The 16,261-nt window shown below is 42.2% G+C and overlaps 1 protein-coding gene across 8 annotated transcripts in view; it reads right to left on the bottom strand.

The window, feature by feature from the left end:
- Positions 1-2,297: 2,297 nt before the first annotated feature.
- The window catches only part of NCOA6 (nuclear receptor coactivator 6), a 47,427-nt gene continuing 33,463 nt past the window's right edge, over positions 2,298-16,261 (bottom strand). For 4 of the 8 annotated variants that reach the window (XM_074843471.1, XM_074843473.1, XM_074843474.1 and 1 more), the window contains exons 12-16: positions 12,533-15,511; positions 10,869-10,937; positions 8,879-8,915; positions 6,087-6,235; positions 2,298-2,894 (exon numbers count right to left, since the gene is read on the bottom strand). In XM_074843471.1, the coding sequence (XP_074699572.1) occupies positions 2,848-2,894; positions 6,087-6,235; positions 8,879-8,915; positions 10,869-10,937; positions 12,533-15,511 (3,281 nt within the window). In that variant the 3' untranslated portion in view covers positions 2,298-2,847. Of the gene's footprint in view, positions 2,895-6,086; positions 6,565-8,878; positions 8,916-9,876; positions 9,930-10,129; positions 10,418-10,868; positions 10,938-12,532; positions 15,512-16,261 lie in introns of those variants that run through there. The other 4 variants (XM_074843476.1, XM_074843477.1, XM_074843479.1 and 1 more) reach the window with 4 other exon arrangements.

The following is a 16,261-nucleotide window of genomic DNA, read 5'->3' as shown; positions in this document are numbered from 1 at the left end:
TGAGGAGGTGCCCAAAGCGAGAGCGGACGCTGCATGAGCAAGCTTTGGGCAGGGGTGGCCCAGGGCAGGGGTGGCCCAGGGCATTCCAAGCCCAGCAGCACAGCGGCCGCGCCAGCTCCTCCAGCAGAGCAAAGCCACGGGCTGCTGGGAGAAGCACTTCAGGGAACTGTTAGGTTAGATACCAGGAATGAAAAAAATAGGTAAGAGTGAGCTTTGATAAACCTTCTAATGGGAAAACCAAATTCAGCAGTGGGAGACAAAGCACAGGGTCCTTCGGGCTGGGATGGACCTCAGGTCTTCAGTCCAAGCTCCTGCCCACAGCAGGGTAAATACCAAGTTCAGACCATGTTGTACCAGGCTCTGTCCAGCCGATTCTTGAAAATCACCACAGAGAGAGATCCCACCCCCTCTCTGAGCCCTGGGCCGGTACTCAGCTGTCCCCAGGCAGAAATTTTGTTCTATCCAGACAGAACCTCCTCTCTTTCCATTTATTCTGGTGGTGACCCCTCCTCCCAGCACCCACCTCCATAAGAGCCTGGCTCCATCTTCTCCAGTGCCTGAAAGGGTGAGGAAGCCCATCTCCCTCAGTCTCTCCTCTCTGGCCACGTGTTCCCAGCCCCTGGTTCTATTGTGTCCCCTCTACATTATCAACATCTTTCTTGGGGGAGGGGGTGTGGGGGGGTGGACGGAAGCCAGGTGATAATATTCCAGATGTGGTCTAACAAGTGACAAGGGAAACGATCACTTCCCTGACCCACTGGCTACACTTCTGCTAGCACAGCCTGGTACAGCAGCCCTCCTCGCTGCTTTAAGCCAGGCTTAGCTTGCTCTCCTCACAGGCTCTGACTGCAGAGCTGCTCCCCAGCCAGTCACTGCCAAGCACATCAGTGGGCACCAGTACAAGGGTCCTTGGCTCCTTCCAAGGCTCCGTCTCAGGTGTAGGATCTTGCTTTTGTCCTTTTCCAAGGTCCACACCCCTGTAAACGGTGACCCTGTCCTCAAGCTCAGCTGCTTCACCCAATACGGTATTTTCCACAAACCTGAGTGCATCCCCTCTCTTCCCCTACTCTGTTGGTATGTGCACTGTGCCTGTGAAGACACCTTCCAGTTTTGTGGACTTAGTCCAGCTCCTCATTCTCCAAAACTTCCCAGCTGACCCACCGAGCAGGATGAACGCCAGGCTACCCGCACACTCACCCCTCGTGTTTCGGGCAGACATCAAACACCACCACCACAGGGCCTCTCCCACCCCACCAAAGACTTCTGACAGGTGTGGGGCAATCCTGCCTTGTCCTTAGCACAAACTGGTATGTGGAATAAAACCAACTTTGTGAACTGGCCAACTAAGGATGAGCGTTAAGAAACCCAACGTGGAGGGTGGAAGCAGTAAAAACGGGCCATTTCGGAAACTGCTTCCTCTTGCCTGTATTCAGGCGTGTGTGAGTGCAGACAGAAATCATACATGCATATATACACGTGCATGCATGGGTCTATAATCCTAAGGGTGTAGATACTTTCTGCGGAAACCAATTTCATAATACCCCCCACCCTGTAAAGTGTGGATGAGCAGGGGCTGCAGAGAGCAGGGGCTCTTGGGGTGCATTCCCATACCAACACCCCCTTTCCCAGGCAAAAGACACGGAGTATCCAAACTCTGACGCTGAGCTTCGCTCAGTGCCTGTCACCTTGTGCACAAATAGATAATTTCTGTCATTATAAAAGGTGACAGTTTATACTTAATGACAATTTATATTTAATGAGCTTAGCTTTTTGATATGCGTAAATATATTTTTAAAGTTCCCTAAGAAAAGCAAAAAGGTAGATTTGTGCCCAAAGCAACAAGCAAAGGCTGGTGTCTCAGCTCCTCACGGCAGAGCGTCCCAGAACAAAGCAGCTGACCTACTTTCCGCGGCAGCACACACCCACCCATCACCGCTGAGGGCGGTACAGCCAGCCAGAGGAACAGACTTGAGGCTGCCATGTTTCAGAAAGTCTTGAAACCATTTAATATGGTTTTTCTCTGCCGTGTCTTCCCGCTGAGAAGCTTTACTGGCGGCAGTGCCGTCTCCTGGGTCTCCCTGGGTGTTCACTGCGCACATCCCCAGGGTGGAGGGTGGCCTTTGTGTTTTTTTCTTGCTTTGCAAGAACAGCTGCATCAGTTAATTCGTTTGTGGTTAAACAAATTCCTTTCTAAAGCTCCATATAAGGAGCTTGCAGGCCTAGAGCTCTAAATAATCCCTTCAATCTTCCTGTTTGGAATGCTGCTGTTGCTGCTGCTAATAATAATACAACCCAAATTATAGGACAATAACATTTATTTAGAGCATGAGGGATTCCACATTATACAAACCCTTAAATTTATTTTTTTGTTTCACTGGTCCATTTCTACAACAAATACATCAGATCTACTATATAATAAAATTATTTACATTTCCAAACAAGACAGGGTTCGTTTATAAACCCTCTTACTGCTATTCACATACAGTACTTAAACAACAGCACAATACATTAATACCTAAAAATGACAACCCTGTATTCTAATTTGTTTATGAAAAGTGGAAACAAATAAATTTACAATTGTCTTCCCCTCCCCTTCCATTTCATACAAACACATTAACCTAATGTGCTAACCCTGGACTTCACTTTGTAAATCCAGGGGGTTTTAGAATAACCCAGTTTTTATATCTATTTATCTGTTTTTTAGAAAAAAAAATCATTTATTGGGAACAGTATAATATTAAAATGACTTACTGTACAGAATTTTATTTAAAAAAGAAAAATCACAGCTCAAAATTGCTATTGGTAAATTCACACTCATTTACAAGTTTCATGTTTCCATGCAGTATTTTACTTGGATTTTCTTCTTTTTGACTGCATTGCACTGGCACTCGTTTCTGAAATTAAGAGAAGAAAAAAAGCATGGATACGGAGTCGGTAAGCCATTCACCAGAGGTGCACAGATTGCCTTTTTATTTTTCCAAAAATCACACCAGTGGAAACCTCTGAAGACCAAGATTTCCACAGAACCAGGACTGACTCTTCACAAGGCGTAACACAAATGGACCCTCACCCCTGACGACAGCTGTCAGCAGCAATACAACACAAACTTCCCCCGAGCTTCTCTCAGGCCACTCGGATTTCCGAGCGCTGCGAATTTAACATTTCTGAAGTCCTAATATAACGGCCTTAAAAATAAGAGTCGTATATTTTTAACTGTTCTTTAACTTTAGTTCCCCACGTGCCACAACCTGCTGGGCCGTCCCACAGAAGGAAGTCTCCATGAAACAGCAGCACAGCATCGGGCACAAACTGCATCACTCAGACCCCAGCACCACGGAGATGGTGTTATAAAAACCCCTTATTTTGGAGCCTGCCACGCAAGTTAAGAATCTAGTTGTTTGAGTCCTTGGAAAGTCATGTCATTAAAAACAAGTCTCTTCAGTGTACATTATGGTTCACAGAGAAGCAGCTTATGCAGAAAGATACATAATGTTATACAGCACTGCAGCAGAACAGCCAGGAGCACCTGCAAAAGCTACAGTGAAAGCGTATGACATTTTCAGTGCACTTACCAAGGCACTAAGTTTCCATTTCAAAACAAAAAACGAGTAAGGACCAAGGGTATTTGCATCTTTAGATTTTTTAAAAACGTGATTTTAAATGTTGGCAATGTATCTTTGGCTCTTTACGATATTTTTCAGAAGCTATTAGAGCTGTGTGTGTTTTAAGAGTCAAAAGGGAAAAAATTTCCGAGACATCTAAAACTAGAAAAGCAACGACACAACTTCAGAGCTGTTAAATGTTGTATTAAAAAAAAAATTCAACATTTCAAAATTTAACACACTCGAAGCTACAGTAAATACTGAAACAGCCCTTGCTGGAAAGGTACTCCAAAAAGTGAAAATACCAATACAGTACCAGTTTTCAGAGGTGAAACATCTTAACAGGCACGACTTCCAGTCACCAGAGCTCCCCCCGAGCAGGAATGCTACTTCTAAGCTGTAGCTCTCCCTGCTGCCGCTGAGGTTCCCGTGTTTGGGAGAACAAAGGGGGCAGCGGTCAGCAGCTGTCCCGGTCCTCAGCCCCTCACCAGCATCAGCAGCATCCCCCTCGCCTGCTGCCACCCGGGACCCGCACGCCGCAGCGTGCCGTGCACGCAGGGATGGGGGCTGACCTGCAGCGTGCCCTCTTCCCTTACAGGTATCCTTCTGCCTCCTCCTTCCTGATGCTCAGCAAGGGAATTCCTACGCAAGCTGGTCAAAGCCTACTTCTCTCTCGCTGCTATATGTAAGTTTTTCCTATTTGCCATTTTTATAATGACCTTAATCAGCCTCTATCTCAAAGGCTCGTTTCTTCCAGCGCCTCATTCTCTTTAACATGGATTAGCGAGTTTCTCAGGACACAGATAAGGTAACCACAGATGTCCAGGAGGAGGCCAGGAGCATACAAATGTGCTTTCTTAAGCTATGCTTCACTAACAAAAATGTAGAACAGAGTAGGCACAAGTGGCAAACCTCACTACACTCAGCTACCTCACTAATCCTCCAGCCTGTCCTCTTCCACAAGAGAGTCTTGTTTTGCTCATTTTCTCTGCAACTTGGAAGTGGGCAGTTGCTTGCATGGAGATAAGGTAATCAAAGCCCAGGGTACTACACAGTAAGCTGGACCTCTGTTTTCAAGCAAAACCCTTAGATACTGCGGCAGTTTCAGATGCATTTTTTAAAAACAATGATTTTACTTACAGAGGTAAACAAATAATACAGTCAGTACAAAACCCCTAAGCAAGTTCTGGTATTATTTAAATTTGATGTACTTTCATGTTCCCACATTTTCAGAATTTGACGTGCCACTGGTTGTCATCTTTAGGTTTATTCATTACAGTATGTGGGGCAGGTCATACGTTTCAGATCCCCTCAAACTCAGGAAGGTATCACCAAATCGATTTTACATTGGCTTCACATTTTTCAAACCTTTCTTCACAATCATGAAAGATAATTTATTTTTACAATACAGACTTAGATTCTTCTGCACAATCCTGCTACAAGAAGTAAATTTAATTAAATTCAGCAGCCACAAAAGTGCAGAACATAAAGGTCCCTCCATGTAATCTTTGAGAGTCATTCACAATTACATATAGCTGGAAGTCTTCTCTGAAACTCTTAAAATGCAAATATTCTTACCAGCAAACTTTAGTATCTTCAGTATGGAAAATGGTTGCTGAATTCAACTTGACTTCCTTTTATAATAATTTTATATTAATACCTCTTTGTTCTGTATGTTATCTTTAAAATATTGGTCGAATGTTGGCTCTTGACAGTCTCTCACTACCCTCTCGAACAACTTTTGTCCACCAGAATTTTTCTGACCCTTAAACATAAGGAGCTGACACAGCTTCAGAAATGCAGAATGGCACTGTGGACTGTGCATTCCAGTAATGACCATGTGTATCACACAAATGCTGCATACTTTGTTAAGGATTGTAACCTGTGTAGAAATAAGGCACGTCAGCAACTGCTAATGCCGTGGGTTAATATCTGTAACTTTAGGATTTCACATGTTCTTGGTAAGAACAGCTGAGGCTCCGTGCACTAGCACACAGCACTCCTCGATGCTGCAGGCTGCCATCCAGGCAGCGTTCTGAGCGTGCCTGAACCACAGCATTTGGCTTCGCAAGAGCTGACCATGCACTTGGGAAGACTTAAGCATTTGTCTTGTGTCTTTCAGTCTTCAGGGAAAAAAAAAAAAAAAAAAAAAAGTCACTTTTTTACTTGAGTACAGTCCTTTTAATGGCAACACGTTTCTGCCAAGAGAATTCAACTTCAACTAGGCAAGCTTGCTGAACACTACGTTGATGAGTACTGCAGAAAACAAGTTCCACAAATTTAACCATGGGAAATTCATACAAGATTTAATGCCAGTACAGATGTTGGTAAATACTTCAACACCAACCTGTGTCTAAATCATTGAAACTTGAGTTAAAGCACACAACATTTACAAGCTGTAAACCATCGTTATGAGCCAGTTATTGAAAGGGGAAGTACGTTAGTTCCTGCCCTCTCCAGAGAAATGATGGCTGTGCATTTTACCTTTTGCAGTGCTGGATGCAGATGCTGGTCTGGAGGACCTCTTGCGCTGCCCGTTCTCTACAGTTTCCTGTGAAGTGGCAGAATCCTCTGTTCTTGAATTTCTTCTACTTGGAGTTTTAGACTTTTCACAATTCTCTTTTGTCTCATTACTAATAAAGTGGGACAAAATATTTCTGATGAAGTGTAAGAAGAATTATGTTTTTCTATGCAACTCAGACAAGCTGGAGTATGGACCGACACAGGTACCAGTTCCGGACTATTAGCACTGAAGATATGAAATGCTAGAGATACCAGAAGTTTTATCAGATGAAGAATGACCTGAGTAAGCCAGAGTATAGTCCATTTCTATTAAAAATTATCAGAGGATACAGAATTGAGAAGTCCTCAAAGAGAATATTTTCAACATTAGAAGACCAAGAAATTAGATGCATTATAAATTGTCTGCTCTGTTTTCCACAGGTGCCACCATTACTGAAGTCTAGGAAAAGCAAACAAGTTACATTAGAGACTGCTACGATATGGGAATACAGAGTTGAAATTGCAGATGAACATAAGGAGGAATTATGAACTCTCAGTGAGTATGCCAGCTTTTTTCACTAGAAACTCACTCCATTGATCCAAGTGATTTCCTCACATATTAAAAAGCTTAGGGTTTATTTAAAACTTTCTTCAAGCTTTAAAGCTTGAAGTTAAATTTTTTTTTTTTTTTTTTTATAACAGAAAGCTTTTTCTGCTATAAAAAAGTAATTTTAGGTAGTGTGGAAATCCGTGTTTCTTGTCACTGGGACAACAAATGGAGCGCTGTATTTTGTAATTAAACTCCTCTTTTATTTTATCACTCTTAACCCTGTAAACTCCTCCTGAGGTTTGGGTGTTTTCTCCTTAATGCATTAATGCCAGACAATTTCCAATGACTAAGTGGTTTCTGAAGATTAAGCTAAACTTCTCTCCTGTGAATTCAAAGGTAAGTAATTAATCAAATAAATTATTCTGCTGACAATGGAAAAGGAGAAAGAAAACTAATTTCATGCCCTTTGGGTGATACTTGCAAGAGTTCAAGAAAGGCTGCCTTAATCAGAGCACTGACTAAAGACACCCAGAGCAGACCTGTGTGTTACACAGGTTCCAGTGTCACTGTGTCAGAGGAAGTCCTGCTTTGAGAGGAGAAACTTCTACAAAGACTTGTAGTTTTAAGTAACAGATATCTGAAATAAAACACAGTTTGTCAATGAAAGGAGACAAACGTTCTCAAGCAAGGAAACACACAGTAGAGGGGAATATGGAAGCATGTGGATTGTCTCAGATACAAAATACACACTGAAATCTATTTCCTCGTAGATCAGTATTATGGGCAACCTATAAACCGAATCGCTCAAACAGGTCACCACCTGGTCTTTTGTTAAGTAACCTGAGCTGCTGAAACCACAGCCACCTACTTCAGAGGATACCTGGAGGTAACCACACAGGCATCACCTGCTGAAGCAGTTATTACAGATAACCTTTACAGATTCTAGTGCCTAATCCATAGCTTGGATTGTCTCATGGGAACCAACACACCACTTCTTTTGTAGGAGGAAATGAAGTTGGCCCAAGTAAAAATATTTCCAGTAGGTTGCAAGGTTCCTCTAAGGTTTGTACCGTATGGCGTTAAACTCCAGGAGCTCAGAGCTGACTGCTGTGAGGATCAGCCGTTACTAGAGTCACAGTTTGCCTGAAAACTTTCCTTCTTTTCCGGTCTTGCTCAGAAGAGCATCAGCCCAGAAAAATCCCAACAGAAAAGCACTTGTGGTAATTTGATGTGCTGAATGACTTTGGAGAACAGTCATGCAAGGACACTTCCTTTGGAAAATCCACTCATCTGCCAAGTGTCGCACCTTCACTTTTTTAGAAAAATTCTACCCTAAAGAAAACTTGTCATGAAATTTCAGCTCATCTTTGATACGACTAGAAAGATCCCAATCCATGTGAAGGTAAATACAGTTAAATACTCAATTCAGAGTCATTCCTGATCTGAGAAAGTGCACTGCGTTACCTCCCTTACAAAAGACACACTGCCTTATTTCCTGATGAACCAAAGGAGTGAACTGCACCTCTTGCCCTGCCTCAGGGGATCACTCCACTGATGAGGGCAGCATCAAAAACCTGGCCAGTTGTACCAGCACAGTTATCCAAAAACCTTACGAAGGTCTGTCATTACGGCTGCCTAGACTGAGTTTAAGAGCCTGGTGGGTTTAGAATCTAGTAACAGAAATAGATCTTGGAAACCCTATTTTCTTCTGACAGAACACAACCATTTGAAGTTTGATCTTTTAATTACTGAATGTCTTAACGGGGACAAGGGCCTTCCTATCAGGCTTTGGCAAAGTGTCAGCAAACACAGAGGAAGTCTGGAAAAAACAGTCACAAAGGCAAAAGAACAAACTTTAGGAAGAAAAAATTTACATGACAGCTAAGCTGCAGGCTTTGGAGGTTTTAGCTTTGATTTGTTTTCAGAAAATATTGAACAGTGGAACCATCAAGACCCTTCCAGGACATGAAACACTCAGGCCTGAAGGGATAAGAGGAAATACTGCCCAAAGCACAAAGGCAGCCTTGGGAAGAAGTTACCTTACATTCTGCATTTCAGCAATGCTTTGAGACATTCAAGTAGCCCAATTTCTTAGCAGGACAGAAAGGGTATGGACAGGAAAATGAAAAGCAGTAGCAGGAGTTGTGCAATTGAAGCAAAGAGAAAGGGACTTCCTCCCATGAAAGCTATATCTATTCTGAATCTACACAAACTATCTCCTTACCTTTGACCAGCAACTACTGGAGCATTTGTTTCAAGTTCTACAAGAGAAAAAGATAATTTTAAAGTCTGCTGTAGAAGTACGTACCCGCCGACAAGGCATGACTATCTCACATTTTTCTCATTATGTATTAGGTATGAAGAATAAACTTCTCTCATCTATCGTTTTTCCCAGAGCAAAGCAAGCTCACATACCAAAGTACCACATCAGCCAAGTCCTCCTTCTGATTATGGCCTGCACCAGCCAAGGCAGAGAAAAGTTAAAAGAAACTCTGCAGAAGAAAACTGTAGCGAAACTTCCTGACAAGGGCTACAATCCTCTCCCTTTTTTAACTTCCATTTTAGACAGTTTACTACTTCTAAAACTTCTAGGTTTTATTAGTTTTAAAGCTTAAAAATACTAATGTGGATCTATTATGCATGTCAAATTTTGCCTGAACCCAACCACCTCTCACAGCAGTATCTGCTAATGCAAAGGAAGACAATTTTCTGAAGCCCAATTATACTTCTACTGGATTGAAAAAAAAAAACTCTCAAGAGATGATGTAGGCTGACCTGCCTTTCTTCTCTCTCTCTCACAGTGATTTTATACATACAGATCAGGTCTCCTTTTGAGTCTTCACCACAATAAACAGTTCTCGTTTTTATCATATAAAACTTCTAATCTTTTTACTGTCCATCTTTTAATTCTCCCCATATCCACCAGATCCTTTGTTAAGGGGGAGTATCTATACCTAAACACAGCAACTCTCGTAAGAAACTGCCACTGGTTTGGGGATGTGATGCATGAACTCACTGTTCGTTTGTCACGTTGCCTATAGTGTTACTCCATCTCACCCTCAAACACCCTACAGGCTTTGGGACAGTGGCACAAACACTGTGGCTTTGCCTTTATGATCAATTGAGTTGTCAAAGTTTGCTAGAGTGTGCACAAGGATTAAAGGTGGAAAAAAAAGTAAGAAAACAGATAGTATCTGTCCCCTTATGATAAATACCCCTTACAATTTGTATTGTTGGAACATCAGACTCTTCAGTGTAAGTGTACATAGCACCATCTGGGAAAAAACAGATGTCTTGGTAACAAAAGAAAAATAGACTAAGCAACACAAGGAAAGAGTTACTTTTCTTCCTAACCAAAATTTGAACCGGGAGACTATCCAATAGTAAAAATTGGTAATGTCAGCGCTTCCCCCCCAGCAGGAACTCCCTAATACAGCCACATCAGCACTGGGGCAATGAGTCAGATGCAAATCGACAGGGTGCATGAATGTCTTTGTTTAATTGGAAGGTCAAAGAAAGCAATTTTGTACAATTTTTACTTTCTGAAAGCTCTGCTTCTAACCATATTAGAGACGGCAAAGTGATGGAGAGTGGCACTTTCCATGCACAAGTCCACATCTATCCATTTTCCCTACTCATCTTGGAAAACACTTTTCAAAACAGCACAGAATTGATGGTGAAACACCATAATAATAGATGGCAACAACAAAAAGTCATCTGCCAGGGCTCCACCTTTGAAACACTGCCGAGGGTTCATTAAAAGCTGATCAGAGAAAAAAAAAAAAAGGATTACAACTCTAAAACTTACATTTCCAGCATGGCTTTTGAAAATATTTTCAGAATTGTACCATATAAAAGAAAAACTCATATTTGCCCTTAATAAAACTTCAAAACTCAAACACAACATATCATTACAAATCCAGTCCCTCCAGCTTATGACTGAATATCTAAAAACTGCCTTGGTGATTTGTTCATTTGTTTTACTCTACCCCATACTGGATCTCCAACAAGGCTTTAGTAACTTCTAAAGCACAGTATGTCTAACAATGAAAAGCAATCCCAAAAGCACAAATAATAAAAAATCCAACCCCAACCCCCAAACTACCACGCATATTAGTGACCATTAAAATATGCATTAAAATAAATGCATTTTCAGTTACAAACATAACACAGTTTAGTTCACCTATATTCTGCTTTTCCAAAGTAAGATTTACCTGTTCTTTGAACAGTACTTTCTGATGTTGCAACTGAACTTTTTTTCTGTGTTAAATGTTGAGAGGATGCTAGAATAAAAGTGGAAGGAAAAAGCATTATTTTCCAAGGGAGTCACAAGAATTTTCTGTTGTGCAATTGGGCTGCTTTTACAAAATGCTGTATCTTCCCTCTTACTGCATTTTTTCATTTACAGATGCATTTTTTTTTAACCTACCCTCTACTTTCCCCACCACCACACACACCTCCCCAGTTTTAAAAAAAACTTTGGCAAAACTATTCCGAGCAAGTTTTCTTGAATAAGCGTATCATAAAATGCATTTTTAAAGGTAACAGTTTTTCAGCAGATTGAGAATTAAAGAAAGTCCTAGAAATTAAAGAGTTCAGTCTCTCTCAGTTTAGTGCTCATTTCAACAGAAGTTCTGGGGAAAAATAGCATCTTTGTAATGAATCAATGTCCTCACTCTTTCAATTAAACTGCAAGAGTGCAAAATATGCTCCAGAGGCTCCCTTGAAGACTTTTGGCAATAACGTGATGTGACTTAACATTTCTTAGGTTGCCAAGTTAAAAAATGAGATGGAAAAACAATTCTTGTTGGGCTAATGCTTTCTAGTCTTCTCTTATACGTGATAATGAACTTACAAAGAACACAAAGACAAAAAGTTAAACATTCCTGTTTAAATAAAGAATATCCACTTCCATTTTTTCTCCTAACAAACCAGAATTCCTTCTGTGAAGCTCAAAGTAAATGTTTTCATTTTCTAGTGGCATACAGCTACGCCATACATCTAACAGCCACAGGGAAAGTCACATTCAAGCTGAAGTTCTCAGTTCCACTGACTTCTGTGGATTTTATCTTCCACAATCTTATCTTCTGTATCTAAATTTATGATGTAAAGCACAATAGATATTCAGACAGCTTACTTCAAGAGCGATGGCTTATTTCCACACCGTTTTCAATAGATTATAAATGGCACCAAGAAATAGCAGCAACGTCATAAAGTTGCCAGATGCTCAAATTAAAATAGTAAAGGAGAACACAGTTCAGATGTGAAGGTATTTCATGTTTTTGAATTGGGTGTAATTCACTTATGTCTTTTTCAGCTGTTTCTCCAAAATGAGCATTTTAATTTTTTCCCTAGACATAAAGGGTTTGGTTTTTTTTCTTATGGAAGTTATTCACTATTTCCCTAGAGGGTTAAGGTTATTCAGAGGGATCTAGTACTATTTGGATTAACTCCAAATATCATAATTAAGTCAAAAAATTGGAATCGATTATAAAAAGTCTCTGGCAAGACTGAAGCAGAGTATCAGTATATCCACCAGTATCAAAGGCACCTTAAGTACTTCTTTTGTCATTACTGATACATCTGCTTTTTCTCCCCACTTCTAACAGTTATGTGAAGTCACTCCTCTGTTACTGCGTCATATGCTCATGACAAATACTCCATTTAAGCTGTAAACGGAAACTGAAATAAAACATCTGAAACATGAATCTTAGTGAAAGACAAGCCTGTGTATCACTCAGATATTAGAAACAAAAAAGCAGTTGTCAGTCTTGGCTACAGTGTCTAATTTTTATTATGTTCATGGGAAAAAAGCACCTAGGAAGTTTACAAATGCAATCTCATTCCTTCCATTTACACAGGGTAGCACTGGACTTACCTGTACTTTGCAGCAGTTCCTGATGTGCTCCTGCTTTTTCCTCCACCACACCAACCCCGGTCTGCTCAGCTGGTAAACCGCCGTGGTTACTACCATTAGTGCTTGGCGCTGCAGGTGCGGGGTCGGGGACTACAGGAGTGGTTACAACCGACAGTACGCTTGTAGGAGGAGTGCTTGTTGATGCGCCTGGAGACAAGGAGGCGGGAGCAGCAGCTGCAGTGCTGACACTCGAACTGCCAGGCCCAGAAGTGCTCTGTTTTATAAGACTGGGTGCTGGAGGTGTCACAGTTTTATTATCTAGTTCTGCTGGTGATTGCTCTGTCCCCAAACTATTTGGGACTGATGTTTCTAGTCCCTGACCTTCTGTTTCTCCATCCAAAGCATACTGCTCTTCCCCTTTCTCAAGGGAGCCAGTGACTTTCTTGCATGCTTTAGTCAGCAAGAGTTGGCCAATCTTGTCTACTTTTCCTTTGCCCTTACTCGACGAAACAGGACTGCGTCTGTTCCCAGATCCTGGACTACTCGTGAGAAGAGGTGAAACAACAGGTCCAGGCTGTGTTGCTGTAACAGAGCACTGCTCACTCGACCCACCACTTTGAGAAGTCTCCTCTGGGCTGAAGTCTTTGACTCGCTGAGTAGGAAGATGTGAAGGAACACTGGAAGAAGTTGTAGCGGGAGAAGGCAGCTGAATAGGAGGTGCCAAGGGATTAAGAACCAGTGACCTGCTGGTGGGAATACTAGAAACAGGACTGCTGGATGATGTGCTGGGAGGAGCAGGCCCAGAGGAGAACTTTATATTCTGTGGTATGTGCAAAGGTCCAACGACCGCGACCGACTGAGGCATCAGACTAGAGTTAGAAGTCATTGGGGCTGCTGGAATCGTACTTGACTGAGAGCCCTTCATAACCTGAATTATTGATGATGAGTTTATAAAAACAGGTGTAATGAACTGTGGCCGGGCATTAGACTGAACTGCCGACTGTCCCTCAGAAACCATAACTTTGCTCCCTACATTGGGCATTGTGACAACAGTCGACACTAACGCAGGTTGCAAGTGAGATGGCAACGGTGCTGATGTATTAGCAGAAGATGTAATAGGGTTTGAAGTTACAAAAACTGTTATCTGGTTGGAAGGTAAAGGACCTGAAATAGAAGAAGAGCTGACAGGCCTTTGCATTACTGGAGGCACACTCTGTGCAACGTTTATTTCTCCCAGTTCCTGGTGCCCTGGATTTGAACAGGGCTCATTATTCTGAGGTAAGCTAAGGGAATTAGATGGCTCTTTGCTCGAGGACGAATCTTGCAGTGGAGGAATGACAGCTATCTTCTTCATCTCCTCACCAGTGGCGACTATCGGTGCCATTTCAAGACCAGTCAGCCCAGGGGGCTTAATGGTTACGTTAGGAGCTCCAGAATTATCAAGAAGTTGACTTAAAGAGGTTGGTGCCTCCCTCATAGCTGGAGATACCATGGTTTTACTTTCCTCCAAGACTGGAAGCTTAGTGGTGTCTAAGGCTGGCCCATCTTTTTTTGACTGTTCTTCTGAAACCAACATTTTCATTTCTGGAGTAGGGATACCTTTTAGTTCAATACTGGGCTGGTCTTTGCTACCTTGGACACCCTGTGCAGTTTGACACTCATTATCTTGAGGCACACTAAGACTCTCTTTATTGTCTTCAGGAATGCCAGTCATAGCAGGTACAGAAATCGCAGGATTCTGATTACTTAGCATGTTATTATTTTGAAAACTTGTAGTTACAGGTGTTGGCAAAGAAGAGGGACCCGCCATCATATTTCTTTGTAATTCCATGTTCTGCAAGAGAGATGGATTCTGTTGAGTTGTCAATGATAATTTAGCTGCTTTTGAATTCTGCCTCCCTGGGCTCGGTGTAGTTTTCCTACTGGATCCAGGACTGGACCTTCGACTATTGCTTGGACTTGCTCTCTTTGTTCCTCCAGTGTTTGTTTGTTTTCCTGAATTAATGACCACACCTTCCAATTTGTGTGACTGTGGAGCAGCAAAACTAGACTGATTATTAAGTGTGAGATTTGATGGGGCTTGTCCAATGGCCTTCAAAGTAGTGGGATTAAGACCCTGCTGATCAAATCCTCTATTGAGATTAGGCCTGGGAGGTAAAGGAATATTAATCTGGGGAGGGAACAGACCAGCTATAGAAGCATTGAGTCTCTCTGGAGATAAGCTAATTTCTGACGGTTCTGTGCTAGGTGGACGGTTATTAGGAGTCTGAGGATAGTATGGCCTTGGGCTTGCTCTGTTTGGGGTTTTAGGCCTTGAAGTTTGTGATGGGGTCGCAACATTTGGAAAATGGTGTGTAAGAGCATTAGGCAGAGAATTAGACTGCTGCTGGGGACTTGCACCTTGGGCAGTTGAAAGTGGAGATGGTCCAGGTTTGGGTCCTGTCATCATTAATTGGTTCTGTGAAACCACTAAATGAGATGTCAAATTATTCTGAGCTCCTGATGCTGGGGGGCCTTCAGCTCCACCTGCTTCTGGAAGGGAGGATACTGATGAAACCTCTCCGAGGGGTGAGCTGGAAGGATTCTGTACATTATCTTGATAAACCATTTTTCTTGCATTATTTCCCAGAGGAGGATTGCCTGGCAAGGAAATTCTTTGTTTATCAGGAGATGGAGGCACTGATCCAGGACCTTGGAGGTTAACCATCACTGGCATGTTACCGCTCTGCTGCATTGGCATTCGTTGAGCATCTGGATTCAGGGGCCCTCTGGGCGGGTGGACCCCTTGCGGTACAGGAAGCCTGACTGACTTGGGATCCTGCTGCATCATGAGCATCATCATCATCTGCTGCTGCTGCTGCTGCGGTGTTTGTGGTGGTGCCTGGCCTGGCTGTGGGGGCGGCTGTGGCGGCTGCTGCGGCTGTGGCTGCTGCGTATGCGGCATGAGCTGAGGTGGCATCTGCTGAAGTGGTCTTTGTTCCACTGGCTGAGATGGATAACCTGAGGTGACACGATGAGACATTCATTAAAACCAAAAAGAGATCAGAGAAAGCAGAACTTCTGCCATGAGCAGGATCAGATAGGAAGTACAGCCAGGAGTCCGTGTATCTTATGCGAGAGCTACATTAATGCAACAGGCTTTACAAATAGGACAAAGATTTTACTTAATTCTTAAAAATATTTTTGCTTAATGTATCAATGGCTTTCATGCCATTTAATTGGAGATCTCTTTGTGTACCGCATCAGCTACTAGCTGTTCCTCCAGATTCATGCCACCTGAAAGGTCTCTGCAACTGTCCATGGGCTTGCTTTCACTTACAAATGCAGGGTTGGACTTTCACTAATTAATACTCCTTAAAACAAACTTACAGAGTTTGACAGGCCCTGTGGGACATGGACTAGCATACGTGCTAACATTTTCTGGTGTACAAAGCAGAATCTGCCATGTATTACTAGGCCAAAAATGATGCTAAAAACCACCCATGTGGCTTATAATATAAATTCCTTTGCAGACTTTGGATTTAATACTCCCTACATGCAAAGGATAATTCGAACTGCAACCTCTATTTCTTAATTCTGAAAAAGCTATTGGTTAGTGCTAAATTTTTAAGGTCTGTGCCACAGCTAGAAATACAGAATTTTTTATCAGTGATGTCACTGCTGAATAACTCTACAGTACGCAATATGATACCTGCAGGATAATACATGTGAATGTGGCCACCTCTTCATTTTACTCTAATTCAAATAAAA

Source organism: Strix aluco, chromosome 17 (genome assembly GCF_031877795.1).
Source record: "Strix aluco isolate bStrAlu1 chromosome 17, bStrAlu1.hap1, whole genome shotgun sequence".
In the NCBI taxonomy this organism is placed as follows: Eukaryota; Metazoa; Chordata; class Aves; order Strigiformes; family Strigidae; genus Strix; species Strix aluco.
The sequence above is the reverse complement of the archived record's forward strand: the minus strand, read 5'-3'. Positions and strand labels throughout refer to the sequence as shown.